This window comes from Plectropomus leopardus, chromosome 14, assembly GCF_008729295.1.
Source record: "Plectropomus leopardus isolate mb chromosome 14, YSFRI_Pleo_2.0, whole genome shotgun sequence".
NCBI lineage: Eukaryota > Metazoa > Chordata > Actinopteri > Perciformes > Serranidae > Plectropomus > Plectropomus leopardus.
In genome coordinates this window covers 6,858,028-6,873,452 of record NC_056476.1, presented here as the reverse complement: position 1 = coordinate 6,873,452, position 15,425 = coordinate 6,858,028, and the positions used below count along the sequence as shown (strand labels likewise).

At 36.2% G+C, this 15,425-nt stretch overlaps 2 protein-coding genes across 4 annotated transcripts; both read left to right on the top strand.

Moving 5' to 3' along the window:
* The first annotated feature begins 926 nt into the window (after window positions 1-926).
* Window positions 927-8,306, top strand: dnajc5gb (DnaJ (Hsp40) homolog, subfamily C, member 5 gamma b). 3 transcript variants are annotated; one of them, XM_042500481.1, is made up of 6 exons: window positions 927-1,098; window positions 1,426-1,555; window positions 2,173-2,386; window positions 2,570-2,723; window positions 4,258-4,320; window positions 5,069-8,306. In XM_042500481.1, exons 2-6 carry the CDS (start codon window positions 1,443-1,445, stop codon window positions 5,119-5,121), a joined length of 597 nt encoding a protein of 198 aa, XP_042356415.1. In that variant the 5' UTR covers window positions 927-1,098; window positions 1,426-1,442; the 3' UTR covers window positions 5,122-8,306. The 3 variants fall into 3 exon arrangements, with proteins under 3 accessions (XP_042356415.1, XP_042356414.1, XP_042356416.1); XM_042500480.1 differs by having other exon boundaries at window positions 4,255-4,320; XM_042500482.1 differs by lacking the exon at window positions 4,258-4,320.
* An 86-nt stretch (window positions 8,307-8,392) lies between these two features.
* LOC121953406 (zinc transporter 2-like) lies at window positions 8,393-14,860 on the top strand. The gene is made up of 8 exons (XM_042500479.1): window positions 8,393-8,544; window positions 8,639-8,844; window positions 10,018-10,164; window positions 10,536-10,689; window positions 11,079-11,289; window positions 13,249-13,354; window positions 13,439-13,573; window positions 14,313-14,860. The coding sequence occupies exons 1-8, from the start codon at window positions 8,483-8,485 to the stop codon at window positions 14,408-14,410; spliced, it is 1,119 nt and encodes a 372-aa protein (XP_042356413.1). The 5' UTR covers window positions 8,393-8,482; the 3' UTR covers window positions 14,411-14,860.
* Window positions 14,861-15,425: the final 565 nt, after the last annotated feature.

Genomic DNA, 15,425 nt, shown 5'->3' with positions numbered 1-15,425 from the left:
CCAGATTCCCCATAAATTTTCCATAAATATACCTTTTTGGTTACTTTAATAGAAGGAACCTTTTATATTTTGGACCTTGATTTTTATTTATTAATTTTATTATTATTATCATTAAAGGTGGGGCTAATTGGAAATAGGCCAACTACCAAGTAGCTTAATCCATAAAAATAGATTATAATTTATTAGCTGATGTGTATTTGGTATTAATAATCTCAATATGCAAAGTGACTGATGTCAAATTAATAAAGTGGAGTATAAGAATAAAATAGCATTAAATAAAAACATATTTAAGTAAAGTGTTACAAGTAAAATTTTACTTAAAAGCAGTACATGATAAGATTATTAATTATTGATTTATTTTGTATTTAGTAACATCCCATCACTGGTATTAGCAATTATCCAATTCAAAATATTATTAGCCAAGTAAAATTTAGATTGCTCTAAATGTACTTACACAGAAAGCAGCTTAAACAAGGACAACAAAGCTGGAAAAATAAAGGTAAAGAACTGAGAATAGTATTACATACACAACTGTGAATAAAAATAACTGTATAGATAAATATTAATCAAATACATATATAAGGCACCGTACCAACAACAAAATTAAAAAGTCAAGGCCTATATGAAAGTCAAGTGTTAAGTGCAAAGAATTCAATACTAATTTATTACACATAGTACATGTATGATTACATGAGTGTAGGATTTTAAAAAATAATAAAAAACAAAATTTAATTATTTTAAAAAATGACTTATTAAATACATATATATCATTTAGTAGTGCACATAAAAAAAACACTCAATAATGTGATATAATGATATTTATTAATGTAAAATAAAATTATTATTAATTATTTACAACCTGCGTATTTGAAACGCAGCCGCGCGCGCAGCAAACTGACGAATGACGTCACAGAGTTCTTCCTGTCTCCACTTCCTGCTTCGCCGCTCAAAGTTTTTCCTCCGGTGAAGAGGAGAGAAGACTTTTGAACGGAGTAAAACCGACCACCAGCTTCATTTCATGCCTCAGACTTTAAAATCACCACCGGACACATTTCGGACTCTATGATTCGACCGAAAACATCGATATTTATTCGTCCGGTACGTGATTTTCAGCGTGTAACCGCGCTCCTCGCGCTAAAGTTAGCTAAGTCAGGGAGGTTAGCAGTGTTGCTGTTACCCCGCAGCGCTTAACCAGCGGCTTTAACATGAAGGAAACTTAGTTAAATATTTGAGTTAAGCTACAGTTACTTATGTAAATAACTTAAACTATAGTTATATAATGTGCTGCTGGACTTCCAGCACGCTCTGCTTCGCATTTTTTGTGGTTTATTGACTTCCTCACCGAGTTTATGACGATTTTAAGCTACTGTACTTGTGTATTTGTACTCCTACTGAAAGTATTTGTGTGTTTTTTTAATGTCACAGCCGCCAAATCCTAAAACATGGAGGACCCAAGCAGACCTCAGCGAAAAATGTCAACAGCAGGAGACAGCCTGTACAAAGTCCTTGGACTGGAGAAAGGAGCATCTTCAGAAGAAATTAAGAAGGCATACAGGTCTGTTTATATATGTATATATATTTTTACTATTTAATTAATACTGAGCCACTTCTTAGCAAGTCATAAGAAGTGTTTTTCCTGTTTCACAATTGTGTAGTGTATCACATGCCAGTTTCGTATCTGTTTTATTGGTGCAATTGAAATGTCGACATGTTTACAATTACAGTAATAGGCACATAACTTACCTACCCCTGGCACAAAACTGCAGTTGGTATATCAAAAGGATGCAGTTTTTCATTTTAACAGCAAACCTGTGTGCCCATGTGAGTGCAGGTCTTAAAATGAGGTGTGTACAGGGGCATTGTTGGCTTACTGCTATTTTGAGTAAACAGAAAGGGATTGTGCCATTGACCAACAAAACCTGGTCTTAAGTCAACAGCAGAGGATTCTCCTGCTATTTATAGATTCAGTGTGCAGGAATGAGTTACATAATTGGTCCAATGAAAGCATGTAGCTCAAAACGTCACATTGGTGGTAATTGAATAATATATTTATGGGAGCAAAGTGTCCAGACTGTTTTTCTTTTGATGGCAATATCTTTCCATCCACTGGATTAAAGTCAAAGAGTGTCACCTATTCTGACCCGCACTTGTTGTATCACTCGTTGTTTCTAGGAAACTTGCGTTAAGGCATCACCCTGATAAGAACCTAGATAAACCGGATGCTGCTGAGAAATTCAAGGAGATCAACAACGCCAACTCCATCCTCAGTGACGAAAATAAAAGAAATATCTATGATGAGTATGGGTCCATGGGGCTCTATGTGGCCGAGCAGTTCGGGGACGAGAGCGTCAAATATTATTTCCTCATGTCCAAGTGCTGGTTCAAGGTGAGAGGCAAAGTGGTTTCAACAGTCTGCAGGTGCAACAAGTGAAATTTGAACAAATGGCAGAATTCAAAAAAATATTTTAAGTGCCTTCTTGCAGTTCAATGTTCTGTTTTCTTGGTGAAGTAATGCTTGTGTACACATAGCACACATATATGCATACTCATCCCCTTTTCTTTGTGTTAGGCCCTGTTTGTATGCTGCAGTATTTTCACCTGCTGCTGCTGTTTCTGCTGCTGCTGTTTCTGCTGTGGGAAATGCAAAGCGCCAGAGGACCAGGAAAACTTCCCCTACATGGACCCCGAGGACCTGGAGGCAGAGATCAGAGAGCAGGATGCAGGTGAGGGACTTTGTTCTTTGGGCTTAACTTCAGCCTGTGAAGGAAATCTGATGGTTTCTCACATTAAAATCATCTAGAAAATCACATATTAGAATTGGTGTCTGTCACACCAGAGTGCATACAAAAGTAAAACTGAAACCAAAAGCAGTTTTTTCACTTTTCTAAATGTCTACTGGAGATATCCGGGATTGGCAATATGAAAATCTCATAATAACATAATACAGAACAATCTGATTCAAGAGTGACTTTACATTTAAAGTATCCTGTTAATAGTGTTTTTGTGAACACCTGCTTTTTCCAGAAATGGATTCAAATGTATCAAAGTGTTTAAGGCTGCAAAAGGCTGCATTCAACATTGGTAGCCTCAAAAAACTGAGCCAATGAGATGTCAGTTAATGCATATACATTTCATTTGTCGTGTTTACTGTTCAGTTGTAATTATTTTGCAGAAAAGTTTCTAGAGAGATAAAAACCTTAGCTAGTCAATTTGCATTTTATTTACACAGTTTGATCTGTGACTTCCTGTGGAACGATGAGACAGCACATGACTGGAAAACGTCATTATTTTAAACTGGAAATTAAATTAGGAAGTGCTTCATGCTGTTTGCAGAAACACTCTTTTGTACAGTTCAACTGGATTAAATGTCTGTTGTCATTAGTAATGTAAATAATATTTTGCTGATGTAAGTTTGTTATTTTATTGATAATTTTAACTTATTCTCAGAAAGTTCAGGCTTGCTGTTATTGTCAGAGAGCCTTATACAGAACAATTAAGCCTGGTGGAGATTAAAGGAATAATTTGACATTTTGGGAAACACACTTTTCGTCCTTTTGGGGTCAGTTAATGAGATAAATACCACTCTCACTTCTTTACGCAAAGTAAAAAGTTGAAGCTAGTTGGCTTTTCTTAGCATAAAGATTGAAGAAGTCGGCATGTAAAACGTCAAGCCTTCAGAAAGTCACTGTTCCCAGCCAAGAAATAGCCAAGCATATGACCTCAGTTTACATTTTAGTTTTTCTCAGTATTAAACAAATACAAATATAATGTATTTATTAATGATCTTTAGAGGTACAAATAGATGATATTGGTGATCTTTATAAGAGCTAGGCTAACTGTTGTCGCTTTTTATGCTAAACTAAGCCCTATTTTCAATGTACGACTGAGGATTAGGGCCATGTTAAAGAGAAAAAAAGTTTGATTTCGAGAATAAAGTCATAATATTACGAGAATAAAGTCATAATTACAAGATTAAAGTTATGTGAAGAAAGTCGTAATATCACTAAAATGAAGTAAAAGTTCTACAAGAAAAAAGTCATAATTTTACATGAATTAAGTTGTATTTTTACGAGAAGGGATATTATGTTACGGAAATAAACATATTACATTTGGTATTGCATATTGTATATTGTATTTGTACACATTGCATATTGTATTTAGTGATACTTTACCTCTCTGAGTCCTTTTTTTGTGAGTTGATTCATTTTGTGAGTTGAAGTGTGGGTTTGCTCAGTGTTAAATTTTGTTTCACAGCAGGAGACCATGTAATAGTTATTCAGCCGAGCGCTGACACCTCAGATAAAGTCAACACCTCTTCAGGTAAAGTTCACCGGTCCTCGGCTGACGGCCGCGCCGTGTTGCTTCACTAATGTAGCAGAACACGAAGCAGCGTTTCACGTTTTGGCAGCATCTAACACCACCAGGCCAAATCACATACTAACATTTAATCCTGCAGGATGCTGTCATTAAGTTGTTATTTTGTGTATGACCTGCATTACTTGTTGCTTATTAATACTGGCTTGCTTATATTTATCACTGTTGACAATGTTATCAATGCAGAGCACAGAGGGGAAATCGTTCTACTAAAATTCTTAATATCAAGAGCAGTCGTTCTCAATCTGGGAGTTAAGATCATTTCAAAGGAGCCACACAATTGTTTATCTGTCTATTTTCTTACAACTTTGTAATAGTTGATAAGCCAAAAAAATTGAGAACCACTGATTTTGAGTGACTGCACTTAATGACAGATACTAAAAACAAATGATTCAAGGCTTTTTGTGTTAATTTCATTTTAAGATGTTGTTTTGTTTTAACATTTACTCCTGTCTTCTGATTCTCAATTCTGTATAATCTATGAACTAATGGAAAGAATTCGAGAATATTTCTCACTTATACTATTGTGTTGATTTGAATGTTAGTTTGAGATGGAAAAAGGGAAGGTTTGTTCATTAATATAAGTGATGATTTTCCTCCATTTGTTTTCCATTTCAAACAAACAGCTCTGTTTTTCTGCTTTTGCTGAGAAATAAAAGTACAGAAACTGAAAAAAATTCTTTCTCTCTTCCAGGTGAGAATGCACCGATCGTGATTCAGCCTCACGCGGCTAACGGCAACTCATAAACCAAGTGAGTGAAGTTCCAGTAAAACCACAGCAGCAGCGCTGATCATTGCTGGAGACAATGAGCATCAATTACATGTTTGAATGTGTCAGAAAACATTCGTCCGAGAGTCGTTTTTGTTTAAATGAAACGAGCAGCGATCTGATTCTGCCATATTTTTTGGTGCCAGTGGTTCTGTCTTTGATCCAGTCTCGTATTTATTTTTACCTTTTTATTCTTTAAATATTGGATAGTATCTGGACTGCAGTGACGAAGCTCAAAGCCATGCAGATCAAAGCTCTGGAATAATTAGGTTTTTTTTCATGTGCACTTTAATATCTCTAGTTCAGGTTAAAATCCTGAAGCTGCCGCGACGGGCTGAGAACATTTTGACTCAAGATGCCCTTCGGTCAGAAATGTTTTAATATTTTTTAATGCTACATAAAAAGGCTGTTTCTCAATTATTAAAAAAGCCAACTGCTCGGAGAATTACGAGGTGTTCAGTCATGCTGCACATATTGTAGAGAAAAATTAAAGGGCTTATTGAAATGCTGTACAGAATATTGTGACAAAATCAGACAACGTATTTATTTGTTGTGTATTGTAAATAGCACAACTAGAATTAACAAAGTGATGCTGATGGGCATTACCGGAATAATTCAAAGTTTTTTGGGAGGAGTGCTTATAAACTTTACTTAACAATCGTATGTTTACGGAGTTGGCTATGTGAGTCTTTTAAAGGAATATTTTACCCACAAAATGATCATTGTATATCAGTTACTCACTCTGTGTTACATTGAAAAGGTGAAGAAAATTTTGGTTCTCTTGAATGCCAGGAAAAATGCGTTTCTCAAACATGCATTTTTAGGAAAAATGGCACTGAGCGTACAACTTTTTTGGACTTACTTGGATTATACTGCACGAGTTGTGTGAGAATTTGTAAACAGATTTTTTGATAAAGTTTTGCTGTTTTCAACTTGAATCCATCAATATTTTTCTCAGTTTTTGGGTTCTGCATTCACTGTGAGGGCATGTGAGAAAACGTTTTCTTCACAAATTCAGTGCAACACAGGCTGGGTTACCGATGTAGAAATGATTGTTTTGTAGTTAAAGTATTCCTTTAAAACTACGGTGAATTGCAAATAACAAAACAACAGCAGGGTTTGGTGATTTTAGGGTCCAAATTTGATTTATTTTCAGGCGCTTTCATGTGATCAAACACTAAATTGGATATAAGTACACAGTTTCATTTTCTAATTATGACTATGTAATTTGTCTTAACAGTATTTACAAATCTGAATCTGGTAGTTGAAATAACTTGATTCATATCAGGATATGATATGAAAAAGAAATATATTGAAATAGCTCTTTAAGTGATGCTTGTAGTACTTTTGGTTAGCTCACTGAACCTGAACACGAGGTGACCTCAAGAAAAACGGTACTAATTACAGCCGGGCGTCGCTACCATACCTTTAAAGTATTGACTGAAATTTGAAATCTTCTCCAGTCAAATGATGCCTGCATTTAATCCTTTTTGAACCCACATTTAGAAAACAGGTTATTTGTTCGGTCTTGTTTGCAGCCAATCACTGCAGGCGTTCTGTGATGTAATGCGACATGTGACCGGCCCAGTACCGCGGCGGCTCCAATCCAAACAGTGTGTGGTGCTTTGAGATTGAGCGTGGTGTTTTTTATGGAGTTTAGCGTGCAGAGATGCCACCAAAATGTTTAAAATTATGGCTTTAACATAACAGGCCTGAGGTGTCTGAAAGGTCCAGTGTGAAGGATTTAGGTGGATATTCTGGCATAAAAGGAGCACAGTATAACAAGTATGTTTTCTTTAGTGTTTAATCACCTGAAGGTAAGAATCTTTGTGTTTTTGTTACCTTAGAAAGATTGATTTATGTCTACATAGGGAACAGATCCTCGTCTGTGGAGATCGCCACGTTGCACCGTCATGTTTCTACAGCGGCCCAGAACAGACAAACCAAACCTAATCAGGCACATTTATTTTCATGTTTTTATATTGTCCACGTTTGCAGCTAGCAGTTTTGTAAAAACACTTATTTTTAACACGAAAATTCTTTATTTAGTGTTTTTTTTTTTTTTACGGGTTTCTGTCACTGGATCCATTTGTTTGGAGAGAAAGTGGCCCCTGTGGATAATTCAGCTCACGGTAAAAAACTTTCTAAACGTCTGGATCACTAGCAGGTGCTGCCAGTTTTGACATGCCAAACAGCTTTGTAGAAACGCTGATTTTTAACATGAAACTCCTTTATTCAGTGTTTTTATGTGTTTTAATCATCTCGTCAGTTTGTTTTGGAGAGGAGGAGACCCCTGTGGATAATTCGGCTTCTGGTAAAAATCTCACAAACAATTAAAACTGTATGAATTCTAGTCAGCAGAAGTTTCAGTTGCTTGTAATCTTAAATCCTCACATCTAGAGGCCACTTAATCCCTTTAAATCTTACACACTGTTCCTTTATTCACAGAGGGGGTATTTAATGAAGTAGGAAAAAAAGGCGTCTAATTAAATACTCTTGGTATCAATATCACTTTAAGGGTACTGGTATTAACTCTTCTTACCATTGATTTTAAAACAAACTTCAATCGACAACAAAACGACTTTTGCCAAATATTCTGGTTGTATTTTCTCGCGTGTTGAGGCCTTTTTCAAAGATCTCTCTCAGTGCTGTGTGATGATTATCGCCTGTATGTGCCGTGAAATGATGCTTGATACAGAAAATGTGTTTTTATGTAAATTAAGAGGTATATTTTTGATTGGAGGTTTTATGACAAATTGAGTGTATATTTAGGTAATAAAGCCTTAAATTATGTCGACTTTCATCATGTTTGTATTATATTTTTATCTGCTGGGTGTAGGAATGTTGTTTTTTGCATTTGTTACAAATTTAAATACTATATGTACATCATTTTTAGCGTTTTATCTGTTTTGTGTCCCGACTATGTAAAGTTTAAATAATCCCAGAAACGTATGTGAATGTCAGTTTTGTATACTTGATGGAAACTTCACAAAAGTGCCTGAGTAGATTATAGTGGGATTTCTTTTTCGATCATTAACAAGAAAAATATATATTTTGCTATCTGAACATTCCCAGTTTGTTTTTATTTCTTCCAACTTTTTGTTTCTGTAAAATTAACGTTTGTCTGATGAAATAAACTTTGGTGGGACTGAAAATGTCCAAATGTTGTCTTGTAATTTGCTGTTTAGTGAGCAGCACCTCTGAGCTCAGTCACCTCTCATTGGCTCCCGTTGTGCTCCACCTCTGTGAGATAACACGCGTTGCAGCAGGTGGCAAAGTGTCGAGCTTCACTTTACTTCACTTTAATATTAGTTAAAGTTACAGGCAGTCCCTGAAGACATGGAGCCGATGGATTCAGAAAAACAGCATCTAATTGAGGCACATTTGGAGCCTCTAAGATGGTATAATTTATTCCTTTTACTCTCTCAATTTATTTGACCGCATATTTCATCTCTAAAACTATCTTAAGTGTATATTTTCACTGTTGTCTCTAAGGATGAATTCTCCAGAGGACAAATATTCGGACATATCAGACTCCAGTGAAGAAACCTCCAGTGTGGACGGCCTGTGGACGCCCGAGCGACTCTGCCAGAGGACAATCTCGATGACGGCAGCTGAAAGAGACACGAGACGTTTGGCCAGGAGGAAGCTCTTCATAGCCTGTGCGGTCAGCCTCGTCTTCATGACCGGAGAGGTGATTGGTAAGATGGAAATCAGCATTCTCATAACTGATTAAAACCTGCTAGAAATTTAAACTTCTTTTAATTTTATAACAGTGACTTTTTCCCTAGAAGGACCTCCTTCTCTGTCATTGAGTAAACTGACGACCCCTTACCTAGTATATAAAACTAATATTTCATATTATTCAGAGTCAGAAAGAAATATATTCTGTTGTGACAGAATATTGTTTTAGACGCAGCTCAACATACAACATACAGTGCAAAACAAACTCAGCATACAGCATGTGTTCCTGAAAACAGAAGAAATACCTAATTCAAATAATTTAGATAGAATATGAATCACAACTATGTATACTACTGTGTGCACACAGTTTTATATATTAAATACAAAATATTCACACTGCAGAACATCTAATGAAGTGTGTAATTAACCAAAACAATAAATGCAATTTCTGCAGAAAGTTTGCGTAAAACACAGTTTGGATTAATTATGAGCTGATTATTCCATGTCTGTATTATGTATTTTTATATCATTAATAATAATCAGCTTTTTTTTAATCCTCAGAAATCCAAGAAGTGACCCTTTTGTGTAGTCCTGGTCATCATTTTTATGTTGTTAAACAGCTGAATGATGAATTTTGAGAGCAGCAAATGTGCTCCTAAACTCCCGATTTTATGAAATGTGTCCGGGTCCTCCCATGGGAAGCATCAAACATTTAATATCCTGCCTTCTGGTGAATGTTTATGGACCAATTTGTTCCTTTGTTGCATTATTTTATGGTAATTCTTTGCTACTTTCATGTTTTACTGCATGGAACAAATGCACAACCTCTAAGTATTGAAGGGGACATGTCTCATGCATCATCTCTAAAATCTACACTTAAATACTTTACTCAATTTTGGTGTCGTCAGCTTAGTGGACAGATCTGGCGCCCCATGTCCAGATGCTGAGTCCTCACCGCCTCGGCCTTTTGCTGCATGTCGTCCCGTCACTTTTGTGTCACTGATTAGTCAGTCAAGTCTGCTCCTCTGACACGAAGGAGCTTTCACATTAAACTGGAAAATGTCGCTTTTTAGTGTCGTCGTCACAAGATATATTTATATTTAAAAGAAAAAAAACAAATCTTAGGGATGTCTTAACCTGGTGTTCAACCCTCCCTGTCCCTCACATGAGGACGTTCCTCCTCTGTGCAGGTGGATACGCGGCTCACAGTCTGGCCATCATGACAGACGCAGCTCATCTTCTCACGGACTTCGGCAGCATCGTGATCAGCATCTTCTCTCTGTGGATCTCAGCCCGGCCTCAAACACACACCATGACCTTTGGGTGGCATCGAGCAGGTGAGAACCAAATATATTTGTTGGTTTTGAATCATTTTGTTAACCCTTTGGAACCTGAGAAAATTGTCTTGTTAAAAAAATAAAAGACCAAAATGGCAAAATATATATATAAAAAGAATACCTGTGAATTAGTTTGGGAAAAAGGGGGCGGGTTGTCAAACAAGGCAAGTAACATTTGGAAAAAAGTTTTTCTCCTTTTTTCCCAAAATATTTTTAATATTTTGTTGAATTAATGTAGTTCCTTTTTTCTGGGAGTGAGATGAGAAGATTGATGACCACATTGAATGTGTTGATTATGAACGAGGCTGCGCCGACCTTAAATGTTTAAACATGTTTTGTGTCTCGTCTGGCTCTGTTGTTGTGTTGAACAGAGATTTTGGGGATGCTGCTGTCCGTTGTGTCCGTCTGGGCCGTGACCGTGGTGCTCGTCATATCAGCCGTTCAGAGGATCACTGATGGAGACTACGACATCGACAGTCAGATCATGCTCATAACCTCCGGTTGTGCTGTGGGGGTCAACGTCCTGTGAGTAAGATGAGCTCACTTTGTTTGTTGAGGGTTTTTTTTGTTTTTTGTTTTGGGTGGGTTTGTCGGTTCTCTGTAAGTGGTTTTGTTTACATTCTTATGGCTCTTTTTATATTGTTAATAACAATGAAATTTATTGGCTTTTTCCACACTGTGAAGTTAAAGCATCAAACTATTATAAATAGCCCTCTGCAATGTTGTTACCTTGTGGTGTAACGCTCATTTTAGACCTTTTTAGTAACCATGACTCAAACATGTTTTGTGGCTCCAGACAGATTTTTTTGTTGTTGTTTTCTGTCCAAAAATGGCTCTTTTGATATTAAAGGCTGCAGACCCCTGACATAGAGGGCGGTTCAGTTAATATTTATGAATGCTGTTTTTTTTTTTAGGATGGTCGTGATCCTGCATCAGTCAGGAGCCTCTCACGGTCACAGTCACACATTTCCCACCGGCCGGCTGCAGACGGACAAACAGCGTCAGGGAAACGGCCACCATCACGGCCACGGCAACGCCAGCGTGAAGGCGGCTTTCGTCCACGTGGTGGGAGATCTGGTGCAAAGTGTCGGAGTCCTGCTGGCTGCAACCATCATCCACTTCCGGGTCCGTGTGAACCAAAACACAAAATAACTCTTGAGCAACATTAACATGCTCACGCTGACATACTGATGCTGTGTTGTGTAATTTTCCACCATGTCCGTTTAGATTATACACAGAGTGCAGCTGAAGATAACAGGAATGTCATTAATTTTGCAGGTATTTAGTCACAAACGAAAATATTGGACAAATTTTGACCAGATGATGGCGCTATATGAAAAGTTATTTCGGTTTATTCTGAGGGGACATTATTGTTTATGCAACATTTCCTGGCAATCATGGTAGTCTTTGATATGTCACAACTAAAGTTTACTGTAGTTTATTTTGAGTAAATCCCACATATACTATTTTGTTTTCCCTGTAAATACTCATTAGAGCACCAAACGTGTGTTTATCTGCAGCTAGAAATAGTCCCCAACAAATAAGGAATCTTTGAAAGCTGCTCAGCTATTTTAGCCTTTTTTAAAAATTAAACTTTAATGATAAAATAGATGGGATGCAAAGTGGCCCCTCGGCAGAGCGGAGCGAGGTTCTTTACCTGCCTCTGTCTTTGCAGTGTCAATACAGCATAGTATCACAATATTGTGTTAATACATGGACACAAAGTATACATTTTTAATAAACTAATTATTATTATTTATTGCATATCAAAATGAAACTTTTGGTACCTACTTCAGTAATGAAATTGATCTTTTTTCAGTACACTTGATGCTTTTTGCTGCAATAAAAAATGACTGAAATTTTAATGAAAACTTTATATTTAGTAGATAAAAACAGATGTAGTTGGAAAAAAAGATAATAAATTGCGATATGTTTTATCACAATACTCAGCATCTTGCAAAACATTTAAAATCGCAGTAATGTATCCTGACCCAGTTATCGTGCTGATATTGTATTATGGGATTCCCACCATCCCCATTTTTTGACATTGTACACCATAACATTTAATGAATTTTCTAATGGCAAACTATAGATGACATTTTTATGATTTTTCCTTTTACGAAATACCAATGACATTTTTATGAATTTTCTGACAACGTACAAAACATTTTCAACCAACTATACTATTTCTTTTATTTGATATACTGTGAATTTTTTGACACACTGTACTGTGATGTTTTTATGATTTTTTTAAAATGTACTATACTAAGGTTTTAAATTTTTTTAACACTACACTATGACATATTTTGATAATTTTTCTGATGATATTCTAGAACATTTTATGGGTTTCTTGATGACATACTTTACTACAACGTTTTTGTAATTTTTTTTACAACGCACTATACTTTGATTCTTCTGATTTATTACTATAGCATGACGTTTTTGTGATTTTTTTGACAACATACTATACTATGACGTCTTCATAAAGTTTTAAATTCTAAACCATGAAGTTTTCATGAGTTTTCTGACGGTAGACTGTAAGTGATTTTTTAATTGTTTTTTATTTGATGACATTAGTACCATTATGACAGGAGCAACAATTTTTAAATGGATTGTACTTTTTACAGTTTTATGTAGTTTTTACCTGTTTGATGGCTGCGGAGCCATGAATAAAGAAAAATAATTAATCTGTGGTCAGTGAAGGATCTTTTTTCACACATTCATATTTTTGTGCCACTGTTGAGTCATTTTTCGAGATTTACATTTTCAGTAGGAATAAATCAGAAAGTAATGACTGACTAATGCATTTGTTGTTATGGTATTTTTTGCAGCATTTTTTGACAAGAAGAAAAATATAGAGTAACATTGACCCTATGTTTCAAACAAAATATATCATAACCAAATATTAAAACACTGTAAAGCCTTTAGTTTCCTCAAACTGAGTGCAAGTGAGTCACAAGTGTAACAAACTTACTGTGACAAATTTGTGGGCCAGATGAAAAAACACAAACAACCTTCAAGCTCTGTTCTGTGTGTTTTTTCATTTTTTATTTGTCTCTAATAATCTCTCTGTCTTCCTCACAGCCTGAATACAAAGCAGCGGATCCGATCTGCACGTTCCTGTTCTCCATTCTTGTTGTTGCAACGACTCTTCCAGTCACAAAGGATGTTTTCAGGATCCTGATGGAGGGTAAATGCACTTTATCTGTGGACACGTTATGATTTTAACGACTGCAGTTTCTGTGTATCTGAGTGTCGTCTGTGTCTCCTGCAGGGACACCGCAGGACGTGAACTCTGGCGCTGTGAGAGAGCTGCTGCTGTCAGTGAGAGGAGTCGTGTCCGTCCACAGTCTGCACATGTGGAGCCTCAACATGACTCACAGTTTACTCTCCGTCCACGTGGTCGCGGGTAAAATCAATAAAGCTAAACGCACAGTCTGAAATTAAATCATTCAGGATGTTCCTGATCTTTGGCAGAATTCAGGACTTTGGTAAATTTTAGGATAACTCGCTCTTTTCTTAAACTGCCTTTATTTTTTTAGGGTACTTCAATTAAAAAAGGACAAATATATTCTTGAAAAAATCTTCACAGCTAGTCAAGAGTATGGTTAACCCTTGAATCCTGAAAACATGGGAAGATAAAAATACCCAAAAATTAGCATCAAAATCAGTGAAAAGTACAAAAAAAAATACAAAAAAGTAAAATTTAATAAATAAAATTCTATAAAAATTCTGTAACATAATTTCAAATGTGTAATTATGATAAAAACATTTTTCCCCTGTGCCTTAGATATTTTTACCAAGCTTTTTTTTTTTTTAATAAACCTGAAAACTAATTTGTTGAACCCTCAACAAATTGGTTTTATTACTTTCAGAAACTTGGGGGAAAAAGCAGTGAGCAACCTGGCAAGAAAATGAAAATGATTTTGAAAAAACCTAGGGAAAAATTACCCGGGGACTAAATTTAAAACTATCATAATGATATATTCAAAATTATTAGTTAGTTTTATGGAATTATTTTAATTTTTAAGCTTAACTTTGTTTTTTGTTTGGTTGATTCTTTGATTTTTTATTCTGTACTAATTCCTGGGTCATTTTTTTCTGAAGATTCCTGTATTTTAAGAAGTTTTCTGTGTTTGTGTCCTCAGGAGAAGATGCTGACGCACAGATCGTCCTCACGAAGGCGACGAAGCTCCTGCGCTCTGAGTTTGGTTTCTCCAGCGTCACAATCCAAGTGGAGCGTTAAAGGGACGACCTCTGACATCAGCGGGAACATGAAGGACGCCTCAAACACTGGTTGGCTCCATATGATTTTTTCTTCTTTAATGACTTACCATAGTGTGATTTTCGGGTTTTTGATGACATTTTTTGCGTCATATTATACTGTGATTTTTCTTCTCCATGATTTTTGAGTTAGTTGCGTCCCTCTCCCTCTCACACGTACACTTTGCCCTATCAAATAAAGGCGAAAAATGCCCTAAAAATATATTTAATAAAAACTATTACATACTTTACAATGATGTTTTCATGACTTTTTTGATGACCTGCTTTACTATCACGTTTTAATTAATATTTTTTTGACAGCATACCGCACTGTAACGTTTTTATGATTCTCATGACCAAATACTATTCACATCTTTGATTTTAACTTTTTTTTTTTTTTTTTTTGATTGAATGGGTGAAATCAAAGCAAGGCAGTTAGTCTGGGGCACCAGGCCCCCCAAAAAACTTTTATCTGATAAAAATGGAGGCAATGGAGAGCAGCTTGAAAAGAGATGAGCGATATGTTGTTGTCTTTATAAAGAACTCATCTAAAGTCTGACTTTTGAACCACTAATTTTATCAACATGCTTTAAAAAGTCACGTAAAGTGGAGAATCTAAGCTTCCCACTGATATCACATATGCTCTGTTTACACATGGCTGTATTATAGTGGGATGATATATATGGTGATGTAATGACGCACTGAACGTGATTACATCATCAATTTCTGCGCATTGATTCGCCAGGGAAACCCACGTTGTTCAGCCTTCTGAGCCAATCAGCGAGGTCTATGAAGCCTTTGTCCCACCTCCCGTGTCCCGATTGGACGAAACTTTCGACGTCCACATGTCCTTCCCGGAAATTTGAACACACGGAGGGAATACGAGACGAAGTAGGTGTGTTTGTTAACAAAATAGCAGGACAGAGCTCAGCAAAAAGCAAGACCTGGCTGTCAAAATGACGGTGGACAGCTGAAGAGACGCTGCAAGCATTTTTTTG

What these genes read in the sequence shown, in the direction of transcription:
- LOC121953406 (XM_042500479.1), top strand. Translation starts at nt 8,483, where the DNA reads ATGGAGCCGATGGATTCAGAAAAACAGCATCTAATTGAGGCACATTTG. An exon ending in CATGACCGGAGAGGTGATTG is followed by an intron (nt 8,845 to 10,017) that starts GTAAGATGGAAA and finishes TCCTCTGTGCAG; the next exon opens with GTGGATACGCGGCTCACAGT. An exon ending in CTCCGTCCACGTGGTCGCGG is followed by an intron (nt 13,574 to 14,312) that starts GTAAAATCAATA and finishes TTGTGTCCTCAG; the next exon opens with GAGAAGATGCTGACGCACAG.
- dnajc5gb (XM_042500480.1), top strand. Translation starts at nt 1,443, where the DNA reads ATGGAGGACCCAAGCAGACCTCAGCGAAAAATGTCAACAGCAGGAGAC. An exon ending in GAAATTAAGAAGGCATACAG is followed by an intron (nt 1,556 to 2,172) that starts GTCTGTTTATAT and finishes CGTTGTTTCTAG; the next exon opens with GAAACTTGCGTTAAGGCATC. An exon ending in TGTCCAAGTGCTGGTTCAAG is followed by an intron (nt 2,387 to 2,569) that starts GTGAGAGGCAAA and finishes TCTTTGTGTTAG; the next exon opens with GCCCTGTTTGTATGCTGCAG.